We start from the raw sequence: 15,534 nt of genomic DNA on the forward strand, positions 1-15,534 counted from the left end.
GTATGTAAAACTGCCTTGGACATTTTTTTTTTCTCTCCATGATATTTAAGTAAAAATAGAATAGTGTTCTGTTTTAGGGATCAGCCTCTCCTTTATTCGTGTGTGTGTGTGTGTGTGTGTGTGTGTGTGTGTGTGTGTGTGTAGAGAGAGAGAGAGACAGAGAAAGAGAGGGAGAGGGAGGGAAAGGGAGAGAGAGAGAGGCAGACAGGGAGAGACGGGAGAGGGAGAGAGGCGGAAAATACATAGATACAGATACGGAGTGTATGTGTGTTTCCTTTGGAACCCCGTGGAGTGCTGTGTTGCCATGGCGGAATCGCGGTTAAGCTTCTGTGTGCGTGGGAAGCCCAGAGCTGCTCCCTTTCCTGACTCTCCGGCTCTCCACTTCTTTTGAGTTTTTACTTTCGGCTACCCAGTGTTTGCCATCTGTTTTGCTGCTCAGTTCCCGGCTTCCCTGGCTGCCCACCATGTCCTTAAGTTGTTGATGGTCAGTGCCAACTCGGAGAGATCACTTGGAAGAAAGCATCTTATTCCTACCTGCCAAGAGCACAGACAACAGCGAAAACAACAGGACATCTTCCCGGATGTAGCTGCCTTTAAAAGGAGGCTTACACTTACTTCTCTTTGATGGTTATGGACGGTATGCTTTGTGTCAGGACTTGCGTTAATTCCTTTTTGGAGAAATGGCAAGAATCTAGGTATATTTAGTTTTTTTCCCCCTTTTTTTCTTTTTTTAACTTGAACGCCCCCACCCTCACACCCAGTTTCTCTTAAAGTAGTTCTTTCAGACTCTAAAAAATGAGTGTAAGCTGCACAGGCCTAGTGATGATGGCCTTTCAATCACTCCGAGATCCCCAACTTTTTACTATTTACATTTTTCTAAAATTTTTTTGTTTCTTCAATAGTTCTTCATTGACTCTAAATTCCCCGCAGTCTGCTGGTACCGCGCCCCTTCACTTTGCAGTTGAGTTTCTAGAAGGAGCAGTTTGCATCCAGCAGCTTAATGCTTCTCTTTTCACGATCATTCTTTTCCCAGCTCTACAGCCCATTTGCTTTCTGTCCAGCCAATAAATTGATTCTAACAAGGATCACTGAGCTGCCTGCTGCTGCATCGCAAGCCACATCAGAACTGCACGGCTCACAGCGGCAACAGCTCCCTGTGACGTCTCTTGATTCTGTGGGTCACTGGGCTCAGCTGGGCTGTTCTCCCGTTCCACATGGCTTGGGTTGGGTCGCCGTCATCTGACGGCTCAACTGGGTTGGAACGTCCAAGCTAGCCTGAGCCTTGCTGCTGGTGAGTCAGCTAAGAGGTCGACTGGAGCTGCTGGCCTCCGTGGTTCTCCCTGTGGCTTGGACTTCTCAGCATGGTGCCTGGGTTCCCGGGGAGCATTCTCAAGTGCAAAGGCGGAACCGGAAGGTCCCCCGCAGACTAAGCCTGGGAGGTTTCACAGTCTCACTTCTCCCCACATTCTTTTGGTGAAAACTAGCCACAAGGCAAGCCAAATTCAACAGTTGGAGAATAGACTCCATCTCTTGACAGGTTAGTGGCGTGGTCACATTACAAAAGGGCTGTGGGACGCTGTGGCCATCACGTAAACACGACTGTTAAGGATATCCCGATGGACCCAACCAGTCTGCTGTAGCACGAACTCGGCTGGCCACTGTCCATGGTGCTGCCCCCTGGCTTCTTTTTTCCTCCCTCTTCCTAGTCATTCCCAGCCTTCTCCATTCGTTCCTCTTTTCCCTCCTTGCTCCTGGCATATTGGCGCTCCCCAGGATTCTTCGCCTTCTTGTCTTTTCACTCCTTATTTCTTCTTAGAAAATCACGTCTGCCTTCCGTTGAAAGTGACCCGTTCATTCCTGTCACAACCATCTGTAAGATGACACTGCGCACATCCCGTTTGCTGGGCGAAGGGGCCAGGAGCATCGGTGGGCAGGTTCTGCACCGGGCGGCCCCAGCAGGTGTCGGTTACGATGCAGGCGGTCTCCGTCCGTTTCTGTGTATCTATTTTGTGTCATTTCAGTGGTTCTCAGCGAGGGTGGTTCTGTTCTGCAGGGGGCGTCTGGCCACGTCTGGAGACATTTTCCTCCTCACAGTTTGGTGGTGGGGAGCTGCTGGCATCTAGGAGGCATGGGACGAGGATGCTGCTAAACGCCCCGCAGTGCACAGGACCGCCCCTCGCGAGAACGATCCGGCCCGAGACGGTAGTCACGCTGGACCGAGACCCTCTGTCTGTGTCCGTGCGTGCAGTGCGTACCTCCTCGCACTCTGCATCCTCCTTCCCAGACTTCTGCCTGTCTCAGGCTCTGGGAGGGCCGTCGTCAAACACCTGCTTGGCCTCCCTGCCTCCCAGGCTGCGTCGCTCCAGTCCCCTTCCACACTGCTGTGAGAATGACTGATTTTTCGATGCCGTGTAGACAGCTCAACATCTCTCCTGACTTGAAACACATCAGTGGTCCTTCGTGGACCTCAGAGAACGTTTCAACTTTCTACTGTGGCCCACGAGATATTGTATGACCTGACTTCTCTCTCATTTCTCATCACGTCTTTCCAGTCCCGTTCAGTTCGGCCCTCCTGGCTGCCTTGTCATTTCCAGCAGGTCCTGTGCTTTCCTCTGCCCCTTGGCCTTTGCAGAGATGCCTCTGTCCCGGGGACTGCGGCCAGTTCTCCTTCAGCTCTAGGCGCAAGCCTCCTCTTCTGGAAAGTGTTCCTGTACTATGACCTGTACCCCTCTTCGGCCCCAGGCTAGACTCAGGGCTCCTCCTTTCTGCCCCTCCTCTGAAGACTCATAAATGCCCATGCATAAATCTGATGCCCCTGCAACAACCATAACACCATCCTGTCACGTTTACATTTTTTTTGCTCACATCCTGCCAACCACGCTGTGAGCTTTTTTGAAGTCACTGAGTAGCGTTTGCCTCTGTAGTGCTGGGACATCCTTGGGGTTCGTCAGTGTTTGCCTACACGAAGGGATCCAGAGCAGCCACCTCTTCTCTCTCTAGTGGTGGAAGCTACTGGTTGGCATTAAAGGTAATGTATTTCATTCAAGAAATGAGTTGGAAGCTGAATGTCCACCCATAGCAAAATGGTTGACTAAATTATGATCCATCCATATTATTGAATGTTTTGCAGCTGTCACACAGGTCGGAATAATTGTATTAAACTAGAAAGAAGTCTGTGATGTCTCATTAAGGGAAAATGCGTGAAAAAACTGATAGTATAATATAGAGGTGTGTAGACGTTTGCGTATGTTTGTATGAGCATAGCACATGTGGAAAGATATGCTTTAAACTGCTAACATTGGTTATATTGAACATGCCTTATTGTAATTAGCAATCAGTTTAAAAGTAATCAGTGATATTCAGAAATAAATTTCAAGACCAGATATGAATCTGTAGACAGATAATAACAATAGTTGATAGCGTAGAAGAATATTTCTTTAATGGCTTAGAGAATGTTTACAAAACCCGGGATATCTTTTTTTTGTGTATGTCGAATGCTTATGTATGCATAGAAATAAGTCTGTAAACATTCAGAACAAAACGTTAACAGCAATAATTTCTGGATGGCAGATAATTTTTATTTCTTTTGGCTTATCTGTGTTATGCAATTTCAAAACAATGAGCATGTTGTTTTCATAATAGAATTAACATTATTTCTAAAAATAGAAGGTAGCATATGAAATCTGGTACCATTAAGCTGCCTGTTATCTGAATACTTAAGAATGGGCAAAAACAACAATAATGTGAAATTATTGCAAAATGATTCCATCGGAGAGCGGCAGTTGCCACATAACCTTTGTATTCCTTCTCGTAGCAAAGACTGAAGGAAGAGAAGGAAGCCAGGCGGGCGCGTTTGGACGGTAGACATGACTACTTATTTGGGATTGTAGCTTCCTGCGTGGACCTGAGCAAACCCGAAGTGGAGGACGCCGTTCTCGAAGGGAGTCAGGTGCGATGCGTTCGAGTTCTTGCCGGCTCGATCACACAGGGCACAGGGGGTGCCGGAGGCCGGATCCCATGCTGGGCCTTCGAGGACGGCCCCTGTCTGAACACGGAGAGGACGCCGTTCCGCTTCAGTACAGGGCGTGGCAGGGCGAGCCTTGGGTTCTCCAGCTCTTTCCACGGACTGGTGTACTTGCGATTGTCACGTAGGTTCCGTGGCTCTGATGGCGGCTGCAGCGAAGCCGGCCTCAGGCGCCGTTTCGGAACCTGAGTTTGGGGAACAGACTCTCTCAACTGCTGACGGACCTCTTTTGGAACCTATCTCGTTCTGAGCTGGGTGATTGAATTGCAGCATCGTTTCCTGGGTTCGACAACCAAGTCTGGTTTCTTTTGTTTCTGACCTTGACTTCCATTTTCTGCTATGATTTCCCTCCCAAACCTGGGGTGTGATTTGACCGTGGATGGGGAAGATCACATATGGGTGGCTATGATTTTCTGGGCGGTGAGAAAGGCAGGTCAGGGGCCCTTTGGTCATTTCTGAAGTTTCTTATTATTAGGTTTTAAAGAGGGTATGGGGGTGGCTTTTGTGGACAGGGGTATCACACTGTTGATAATGCTTTTCAGTGGAGGCTCGTAAATGTTTGACAGCCAAAGCTTTGGGTAAGAGGGTGGAGGGAGGCACCAGTCAGGGCATTTGCTGATTTCTGTTCTGTAAATACCCCCACCAGTGCTGATTCCAAACTACCAAACATATCACTCAAGGCCAGGTTGAGTGGTTGTCATCATTTGGCTGTTGTGAGCCAGCGTGAGCAGGCTCCTGCATTCCACTGGCTTTGTTTCCCGCTGCTGCATCGCTCTGCCGGGCTTAACGGGAGTCCGTGGGACGGTTAAGGGTGGATAACTCTAAAATAGTTCAACCACAGGGTGACTCAGTCAGGAGTTGAGGAAATTCCTTCTTCTCTTCTTCATTCTCTTCATCACAGCTAACTATTGACTGTTCACCAAGTGCTAGTCTCTGTTCTAAGTGGGGTTCAGCTATTACCCCATTTAATCTTCATAATACCAAGTGGTAAGTAATGTTATTTGCCAAAAATGGGGGCACAGAAGGAGGCAGGGTCACATAACCGATGCAGATTCAGGGAGACTGTTCATGAGGCCAGTGCTTGCCTGCCCTGCTTTCTGGTTCAGACGTCTGTGTCTGGGGGATGAATGAACTGTTGGAAGCCCAAGTCAAACTGCCGTGTCGTGATCAGAACCCAGGAATGTCAAACCCGGAGGTTTAAAGAAAGTCTCCTGGCTCAGGCTTACACACAAGGATAGAGGGGTGGGGGTTTCTGTACTGGCCGTGATGGAAATATCTCCACCACATTCCTGGCTGGGAAGTTAATCTCACGGAATGCATCCTACTCAATCCCTTGGCATCCTCAAGAAAGAAAATGTAGCAAAGAAAACAGGGCAGCTTGCTTTAAAAATTCTATTTTTTTTTTTTATTTAATGGCTTTATCTACGATATGGTCAAAATTGAAAGGGGGTTATTTTCACACTTAAATTTTTCAGGCTTTAATTTTACCCTTTAAAACTTTTTTGTTTTAAATCGTGGTAACATACACATAACATGAAATTTACTGTGTTAACTGTTTTTAAGGGCACAGTTCGGCGGTGTGAAGAACATTCACACTGTTGTGTAAAGAATCATCAGAACTCTTTTCATCTTGCAAAACCGAAATTTGATGCCATTAAACAACTTCCCGTCACCTCCCACCCCCAGCCCTGGCAACCAGCATTCTACTTTCTCTGTGCGAATTGGACAATTTTAGATACCTCATATAAGTGCAATCGTACTGTATTTGTTTGTTTGTTTGTTTTTTCTTTCCGATATGCAATTGAATGAAGGTAAAACACTCATCTATGTTTATATCTGCCTTTAACAGCTCAGTGCTTTAGGAAATTAGCAAAAATGGAGGGACGATCTCTTTCTGCATGTGCATGTATAGCAAATTTTAGAAAAATTAATTGAAACATTTCTTTGAACTGAATCTTTGCCACGTGAGGCATTTATTCTTCCACGGTTTTTACGTCGAAACAAATGGGGCGCCTCCTACGTGCTGTGTCTTAGATGCAGCCCTGAGTAAGGAAGATGACAGTAAATGCTGGTCTACATACGTTTTCTAATTCAGGACAAAGTCGTTACTGTGCCTTTTTTTTTTTTCCTCCCCAGATTGATAGAATCGATCAGCTTTTTGCTGTTGGAGGTCTGCGTCATCTGATATTTTATTACCAGGATGTGGAGGTAGCAGAAACAGGTATTCACCTTTGATGCGACACACCCAGAAATGTGTTGTTAGATTTATTTGAGGATGATGGGAAGCGGGAGGTCACTGTGCGAACCCACCGGGCCTCTCCCACTGTTTGTCACCTTAGGATGGGGGACAGGTGGGCGCCCGTGAGGTGTGCTGGGTGAGGCCCAGGGTCGGTTTTTCACCTCAAGGAAAAGGGGCAGGTATTTAGCTTGGTCGTTCTAATTTTATTTGGGATATTTTGTTTTCCTTTTCAGGCTGTGCCATTAGTTAAGGAATAATAAACTAGTTAAACTTTCTTCATATCCTAGTTCATTTTCTGCAATTATATTCCAGAACTTCTTATGGGCATCTGCTTCTTCTCTCTATAGGCACTGTTTCTTGTTAACGTAGGGAATGTTGCCCATAAGCATAGCATGAGTCTCCCCGTTAAATATCACACTCTGTTTATCTTTCGCTGACGACGATTCAGATGAGTAATATTGAGTGGTAAGTTTAGTCGTTTTCACTTAAGAAAAATTTGCAAATCTCTGAGTGGATTCCACTGGCGAATCCCAGTCTACTCTTCTGCAGATAGATATAATTTTAAAGCCAAACTAGGAACATAAACAAATATATTGTGACTATATTAAAATAGCGTATGCACCCTTTTATTATTTTTTTTTTTGAAGGGAAAATAGTTTCTACTGTTGGTATAGAGTATGATTATGCTTTTTTGTTTAAAAACTGAGGAAATTACACATGCATATGTGAAATGACTGGCATTTTCCCAACATTATCTATGTGATATTTTGCGGCCAGGAACTTCGTTATATTTTGAGTGAAAAGTCAAAATAATACAGAATTTTCAAATTCTGTCCCCGGTTGTGAAACTCATAGAACGTTGAGTTTATCCATCAACTCTGCACTGGGTAAAACTGGCCGTTGTGCTGTATAAATCTTACATCGAACAAGAAGGATTTATAGGATGGAACATAAATGCAAGTTTATTTTTGTTCCCATCGCCCTTTAAACATTTTCAGTGGGATTAAAATTCAGAGAATCCCATAAATTGTCTGGCTATTCTTAGGTAAGAAAAATTCCCATGGTCGCTTCAAATGACAAACACAGTCTCAATTCGGAAACTAAAAATATTCAGCTGATCAAAACTAGTTTGATCTAAAGTTAACTCTGCTTCGTTTGCCCCACGGCCCACCCCTGGCAGGGGGCTCCGAAGGTCGATGTTTGTGGTGGGGGAGGAGTGTGTAGTCCCTGCTTCCTCAACTTACCCTTCCGCCCCTCATCTGCATTGTACAAACCAGTTTCTGATTGATCAGGCTTGAAGTAGGGCAGAGACAAGAGGGAAGAGGCGGCGGGAAGGTTTCTCGTTGACTGGCGGTGTCACGAGCTGGCCGACCGTGCGTTCTCTGGGCCCTTGTTCTTGCGGGCATCACGGTGGGTTCTCCAGAGGTGGCCACTGGGCGCGCTCCCATGGCGATGAGTCATCCTGCATCTCTCTCTGCGTCTGTTCTCCGGTAACGTGCCCCACCCCGGTAGCCCACCCCGACGTGCTCTGTTCTGTCATCCCTCCAGCACCCTTGAGATTGAAGGTGGCCCCAGGCTCTCTCTCTCTTCGGTGAGGTCCCACCTGGTTCACTAGAAACGTGTCCACTTCTCGTCCTGCTGTCAGGGGACATGTTGTCAGTTCCAGTGTTGCCCAGCGTCTCCCTTTGCATTGCTGCGTTTAGGTTTCTAGGGGAGGTGTCATATCTCAGCCCAATTTGTCCCTAACCTCCAGGACACGCAAATCAGGCTTTTTAGGTAGTTGGGATGAAGAACGTGTTTTTTCATTACAGCGACCGTTGGTCCTGGTTTGCCTGAGGTTTGCCCAGTTCTAGCACTGAAAGTCCCATGTCATAGGGAACCCTCAGTCCTGGGCAAACTGGGACATTGGTCACCCCCCGTCTTGACCTGCGGTGTAAGCGGAAGCATTTCGTACCACTGCCCCTCCCACGGCCCGGCCGTCCACACAGAATCCTTCCGCAGGCTGCACTCTCCTGAGCCTTCTGGATTCTGATGTGTGCGAGATGTTTATTCAGTTCTAGGACACCTACTTTGAAATTTCTGAAGGATTTTTTTTTTTTTTTTTTTTTTTTGCATTATAAGTCTCTGTTTTCTGGTATGTATCATACCTTGATGCTTTGGTCGAAACTTCTAGTTTAACTTCTTACTCATGAGACCCAGGTGCTCTGAGTTAGAAGTGGGACACAATTTGGAGTGAGCGAGCGAGCGAGAGAGCTTCTGGTTTCCTTTCTTGGCGGGGTTCACTGTCAGCCCCTGGTCCAAGTCTGCAGCCCAGCATCGCAATGGGGAAGAGCCCAGGAGAGGATTTCGTGCAGAGGTTGGAATCCCAGGGTCTTAGGATTCGACTTCCAGTCCGCTCTCCTCCCCAAGTCCCTCCCTAGCACCGTCCTCATCACCTTGCATGATCTGCCAATTCATTTGGAGATATAAAACTTTCTTGGACATATGGGGCGCACTGGAACAGCTCAGAGCATACTCCGTGTACTTAAATGGTCCGCTTATGAGCCACGTGCTTGTACCACCGAAAACGAATTTTCAAATAATAATAATAATGTGCAGTGAGCTAGTGTTTTTCTGTGCCTTTGTAAGCACTTTAGAGATATTAACTTATTCAATCTTCACAACAATTCCAGATGCTGGGTTTAATATTATTATTCCCACTTTTCAGATGATAAAACTGAGGCACAGAAAGATCAAGTAACTTGCCCAAGGCCCCGTGGCTGGGATGTGCAGCCTGAGGTCAAAGCCCCAGGAGTCTGACTGTAGCCCCTACACCGTTCATCACGATGCTCTCCTGCTTCCACATGATCCCGACTCTAGCAAGGAGCTGAGGGGCCAGCCAGACCGCGACAGAGACGGGGTAGCGGGGAGGGGGCCGTGTCTGGAGTTGTGTAGTTCCAGCTGGTTTTTAATCTTGCCTCTGCCGCCTTTTGGCTGAGTGGCTTGGCATAGGACACAGCTGTCTTCAGCGTTGTAGAGACTTTTGGTGACGTAGACAAGGTACCAGGTGGAGGGCCTGGCACAGAACATGCTGGGAGATGCTGTCTCCTCCCTCGCCTCTTCTCACGGCCCCGAGAAGGCTCAGCGCCATGGAGACAATCTTTGTAGCTTCAGCACGAATCTGCTCTGGACCAAACTTTCTTATTTCTGCTCCTTCCATTTCCGTTTTTTTTTTTTTTTCCCCCCCTGGAGCAACAATTTAGAAATGAGCCTGTAATTGAGAATCAAACAGATTCTTTTAGATCCTTTGAGGGCTCAGGCTCAAGATTATCCAAGTGGTGGACCTTCTGGGCACGTGACAATACCTCAACAAGGAAACTTTGTGCCAAGAGATGACCACGTGGACTGCAGATAGCTTCTGCAGAACTAAAATTCTTTTGCTTTTGTAGGACAACCTGGTTCTTCTGGAAAAGCGAAGAAACCGAAGGTGTTCGTGACTGAGGGGAAGGATGTCGCTCTCACTGGAGTGTGTGTGTCCTTCATCAGGACCGACCCTATCAGAGCCATCACCCCTGAGAACATCCACCAGGTAAGGAGGAGAGCCGTGTTTTACCCCGACTGTCGAGAATCACGGAAGTTTTACAGGAGACAGTAATCCCTGTGGAGACAACCGTTGTGTTCATTAAATAAGTATCTAAAACTCCTTTCAAAGAAATATTCTTGAGAGCATTTAAAGCAAGCAATTAAGAGGGCATTTTCTTTAAATCCATTGGGTAAGAGGACTTAATCTCCAATTTATTAACAAAAACTGATATAACATCATATGTGTATTTGTGCATTTATGTGAGTGTGCATGTGTGTATGTGTATGTGCATGTGTATGTGTCACGATGAGGTCTTCCCTTTGAAAAAGAATTCCCCACACATAGTTTACCCAGTGGCAAATTTCATGCATTTAAAATAAGACTTATGAAAGTGAATACATAACTTTATTTTGTTTTGCATGCAAAATAAAGTTCATCTGTACATGTCTCCTCTGCCCTCAATGTGTACGTTATTTGCTTGGAACAAATAAACGGGTAAACATCTTCGATTCTCTGGATTTCATGCTTTTATTTTATTGCAATTTAGAATAGCATAAAGCTTATGTCCAAATAACAGTTTACTGGTATGAGAGACTGATATACAAACAGACGATGGCGAGACCACAGATAGAAACAGACGATGGCTAGACTACAATAAACAACCCAGGTAGCCAGCCTGCTGCGCAGCCCTGCAGGAAGCCAGACAGGAAGCTCCGAACAGTAACAGCTCTCCCCATTGCCCAACAGGGACTTGACTCATGACTGCCAGCCTTCTTCATTTTTGTCCATCCTTTCAATGGACTTCCCTGGGGCCAAGTGTGCACCCTCCACCAGTCGCACAGGATGCCTTGCTCCTGGTTAGCCCACCTCCAGTTTTCCCGAGCCGACAGCTGCCAGTTAGGGCACTGCCGAAGCCCTCTTTCCCCCACCCCTAACCTTCCCTTTTCTCCACCAGAAAGCTTTCCCGCTCCTCCGCCCGCGTCGAGTCTCTGCTGAAACGCAAGTGACGGTGGCCAACTCTGAGTGGATAGCCTCTGCTTTTCTCCTTTGGTCGGTCTTTCCACAGGACCGTTGGTTAACGAACAGCATTCAGAAATGACTGGGTAGCCACGTTGCGATGGGAGGTCGTTTCTGCAGTAAAGGATCTCCCGATTGTTTTCCAGGAGGTGAGCTTTAACATGCTGGACGCCACGGACGGGGGCCTGCTCAACAGCGTGAAGTGTTTGCTGTCGGACCTCTTCATTCCCGCCCTCAGGGCCACGAGCCACGGCTGGGGCGAGCTGGAGGGGCTGCAGGACGCAGCCGGCCTCCGGCAGGAGTTCCTGAGCTCTCTGGAAGCCTTTGTGAGCGTCCTGTCAGGCGCACAGGAGAGTTTGAAGGAGAAGGTAAGAGCGGATAAGTGGGTCCTTAAGAAATGACAGGTGGTAAACAAGTCAACACAGAAGCGTCGAGTATTTATTTCTCTTAGATGGTGTTCATTCCACTGCCTTGCAGATCTTGAAAAACTATTTCATGGGCATTTTTTGTTGCCCCCTCAAGATGCGGCGGTGACTGGATTTAAATCTCCTTAATTTGGGGGTATTAATGCATTAGGAGTTCCACAGAAATGTTGGCTGTGATGGAAGACTTAGTCATGTGAGGTGTGTGTGACTGCAGAGAGAAGGGTATGCTGTTACTCTGCATCCCAGAAGGAGAGGAATCTGGCTCCAGAGTGTGGTGTGTGTGTGCGTGTGCGTGTGTGTGCGCGCGCGTGCACATGTGTCTGTGTGTCTGTGGCGGGTGGTGGGTAGGGGCGGAGAACACCTGGAGAGGAAGGAAGACAGACGAACTGACATAGCTGGAGAGAGAGGGCCAGGTCCTGTGGCCGGCCAGCGACCAGAAGGGCCTTCCAGAATCAGTTTGGCGGACGTGAGCGTTAGCTTCCAGCACGTTCGCGCGCTCTGCGGTGAGCCCGTGTTAGTGATTCCTGGGGCGGAAGGCGGCCCGGACCCGGCGTGTCTGGGGAAAGAGGGACGGGCTAGGCGATGGCAGTGGCAGTGGAACACTCACCCCCTCCAGGGAACACTGAGACCTACTGGGACCTACTGGGATACCGGGGGGCGGGGATGGAGGGAGGCGGGCTCCCTGAAGGATGCGGCAAGGGGGAGGTGAATACGTTCCGTGCGGACCGGGGCAGGACGCTTTCGGCCAACATCGGAGTTATACTAACAATTAACTGTGATTCCGGCCATAGTCAAATACAAGTGGAACCAAATTACATGATTATTCTACCTCAAAAGGCCATGTTTTCATGTGATTTCACTTCATTTTATAGCAGAGGTATTACAAAAGCTGGGTTGGATTTCCACACAGGACGTAGGTCGTGCCATGTTTTGAAGCCCAGAGACCTCCCCGTAAAGCCGAGGAGTCGTCTAGGTGTGGCAGGTGGACTGTGCAGAGGGGGAGGAGTCGGGGTACAGGTGTGCTGGGAGGGCCTTCCGTTCTGGGGCGGCATGAGCCAGGGCACAGGGGAGTGGAGGTGTGCGCTGCCCCGGTGGGAGCAGTGAGAAAAATTCCAAGTGCCAAGGTCAGGTGCAGGCAGGACAGGGCGGTGCTCTGAGCCTCATTTGGGCGGGATAGATGAAGAGCCTCTGACCAGGGTTGGACTTGGGGGGCCAGGACTCGGGGCTACTAGAGGTCAGAGCTGGCAGGGTGTTATTAGGATGCCACGTGACAGAAACAGGGAACCTCCAGGGGCTCTCCAGGTGCCACAATGTCCCTTTCTAGGGACAGCGGCACCGGGGGCAGCAGCTCGGCCTCACCCCACAGGCTGGTTTGAGGGGAGCAGGGCGAGCCGCCCAGTATCCGGTGCCCTCCGCTCCGCAGCCTGCACCTTCTGCCCTCCGCATCTAGCATGCTTTCCGGTTTTCCCTTGGTTTACCAAGAAACCCGTAGGGCCTGGACTTCGTGGCTCCTTGGCCATGTTGGTGTTGGCGGGTGAACAAACCCACAGCCTTCCACGCTGGCTCTGAACCGACTGAGAGAATCACGTTAGCTCTGTTGTTGGTAAAGTGGGCTTGAGCCTGAGACTTGAATTTAGATTCGTGGTGCCTGGCGGTGCACATTTACCGTAAGGAAAACGGCCTCATTAAATCAATATTTTGATTTGATTTGATTTATTATTAATATTTACATTTTATGTTGTGTGTTTAAAAATACATGAAGTTTTGTTGTCAAGTCGAAATCCAACATACCTCCTTCCCTGCCCTCTTCCTCCCCAAATAAAAAGCAGATTCGCATGTTTGCCATTGAACTTGCTAACTCTAAAGACGTTATTGGGTAAGGACATGAGAGCATTTCCCTCTGGTTAGTTTTTTTTTTTTTTTTAAAGAATGATAGATGAGAAATTACCCCTCCCCCCATCAACTTCTTAGAAGTATCCCTGCTTTCTTTGGTTTTATGAGTTGACTTTTTAATTTCCAAGTTCCCTATTAATTCCCAGATTCTGCGATGTTATAACTCTTTTTGTCTAGTTCAGTGTTTTGCTCTTCTTGACCCACAAGCTGACCTCGCACCCCATCTTCTTGAGTGGTGTGCTCAGTGTGTGGCAGGATCGGGCATTTTATATCTTACTGTGCTTTTGTGATCTTTCTTCAGAGGGCAGGGTGGTGTAGACCAGAAGGTTCCCTTAAGATCCTTCTCAGCTGAGGGGTCAACCAGAAGTGCATGCGTGTGTGTGTGTGCATGTGTGTGTACTTAAAAATCATCACCTTATTATTTAATTTTCATTTTAATTAGGTGAACCTTCAAAAGTGTGACATATTTGAATTGACAACCCTGAAGGAGCCAGTAGACTACCTGACCCTAGCTAATAACCCCGAGACTCTGGAAAAAATAGAAGGTTGTATGAAAGTATGGATCAAACAGACAGAACAGGTAATTTCCAGAAACCAAACATCAGTTCCAGATGCCATGTTATTCGACTAACCAATGGAAGAAAGTGTATCATATGCCATTCCCATTTGCCTAAGTATTTTACCACTTACCTGAAAAGGTGAGAAGTTCACATGGTTTTAATTTATAGTCATTACGAAGAGATAGTAAGAATGCTAAGAGATGAAAGTTAATGATTCTTTATACTCACATAACTAGAGGACAGCCCTTTGCTATTTTTTTTCTCAACGTATAATTTACTTTGAGAATGTCTTTAGAAATAGAGTTTTCTAATTTAGTGTGTCCTCCGAAAGGGAGCTCGAGACTGAACCTGAAAATAATATTTTCAGGTCTACGGCCATGCCACCTTGAGCAAGCCCAATCCTATGTGATCTCGGAAGCTAAGTAGAGTCGGGTCTGGTTAGTACTTGGATGGGAGACCACCTAGGAAGACCAGGTGCTGTAGGCATAAAAAAAAAAAAAAAACCCCAAAACGGGATCGTAAGCTGACAAGGTTCTTGCAATCTGTGAGGTCAACCAAGGGCTGCCTCACCTAAAAAAAAATAACATTTTCAGAAAAGTCTTAGGAAAAGGTTGACATTACATCAAAAAATGAGCACAAATAAAATGAAGCCATGTAATAGGGGTCACACTGCTTCGCCGTCTTGCAGTAGGTGAATGCCCACGGAGCCCTTCAGAGGTCACGTCCTGCCAAAGTTCATTAAGGTTCCTTAAATGAGCAGTTTTCAGTTAGAACAAGTCAACTAAATGGTTGTGGAAGTTTCAAAAATGGGTACATGCTAAGTTAGTAAGAGGCCGTCATTCAGAGCAGACAGATGAATGAAACCGTAGTGTGATTCGGAGAGCATCATTTCCTTCTTTTCTTATTTTTCGCCTACGTATGATGCTCATCTCTCCAGCCATACACGGTGCTGCTCTGTCCTGTGCGTTCGCAGGTCCTCGCCGAGAACAACCAGCTGCGGAAGGAGGCGGATGACCTCGGGCCCCGAGCCGAGCTGGAGCACTGGAAGAAGAGGCTGTCCACGTTCAACTACCTTCTGGATCAGCTGAAAAGCCCGGACGTGAAGGCTGTGTTGGCCGTGCTTGCTGCTGCCAAGTCGAAACTTCTGAAGGTTCTCAGCCGTTTCCTTTTGCTTTATGAAATGTATGGGAATTTCATGTCATGGACTATTTCAGGTCATAGAGTAACTGGGAACAGAAAAAAAATGTCATTGTACCTTCATGAAAAAAATATAAGACCGGATAATGTTGCTCCTTCGTAATTGGTGATAGTGTGGAAATAGCCTTTGAATTAAAGATATTTGCTGGCCGATGTACCTGTATGTCTGTGTATTATTAGAAGGTATTGCAGGCGACGTGGTTGTGTACGTTATGAAGCCACGGTCTTTTGATCAATTTATCCCCAAAGTGAATTCCCATCACTTTTGTCACATTCTGTTTATTAGAAGTGAATCGTTAGATTCAGCCCAGGATCAGGTGCAGAGGTGACAGAAGAATGTGGATACCGAGAGTCAGTGATCATTGGGGACAGGTGTGCCCAGCACACCTAGCCTTGGGGCCGTAAAGACTATTTATGAGTGATTTGCACGGATGTTTCAATCTATGAAAACAGTTTAAATAATGATAATTTGTTTCAATACCTGTGCTTTAGATTTTCCTCTTATCATCGCTCAAAGAAACACGATCATTTCATTGCAGTGTCGTTCAGAAATATTGTCAGTAGGAATTCCATGAAGTCAATTGAACGTGTTGGCTTGTGCTAAATAATTTTTTTTT

The 15,534-nt window shown here is 47.1% G+C and overlaps 1 protein-coding gene and 1 pseudogene across 3 annotated transcripts in view; both read left to right on the top strand.

The window, feature by feature from the left end:
* DNAH5 (dynein axonemal heavy chain 5) overlaps positions 1 to 15,534 on the top strand; it is a 226,653-nt gene that overhangs the window by 38,858 nt on the left and 172,261 nt on the right. For all 3 annotated transcript variants that reach the window (XM_016152142.2, XM_036225601.1, XM_036225602.1), the window contains exons 2-7: positions 3,815 to 3,949; positions 6,161 to 6,245; positions 9,692 to 9,831; positions 10,989 to 11,210; positions 13,603 to 13,740; positions 14,694 to 14,870. In XM_016152142.2, coding sequence (XP_016007628.2) covers positions 3,815 to 3,949; positions 6,161 to 6,245; positions 9,692 to 9,831; positions 10,989 to 11,210; positions 13,603 to 13,740; positions 14,694 to 14,870 — 897 coding nt within the window. The remainder of the gene's footprint in view (positions 1 to 3,814; positions 3,950 to 6,160; positions 6,246 to 9,691; positions 9,832 to 10,988; positions 11,211 to 13,602; positions 13,741 to 14,693; positions 14,871 to 15,534) is intronic.
* Positions 14,088 to 14,206, top strand: LOC118607440 (annotated as a pseudogene).

The sequence above is a fragment of the Rousettus aegyptiacus genome, unplaced genomic scaffold, assembly GCF_014176215.1.
Source record: "Rousettus aegyptiacus isolate mRouAeg1 unplaced genomic scaffold, mRouAeg1.p scaffold_m13_p_8, whole genome shotgun sequence".
Taxonomy (NCBI): domain Eukaryota; kingdom Metazoa; phylum Chordata; class Mammalia; order Chiroptera; family Pteropodidae; genus Rousettus; species Rousettus aegyptiacus.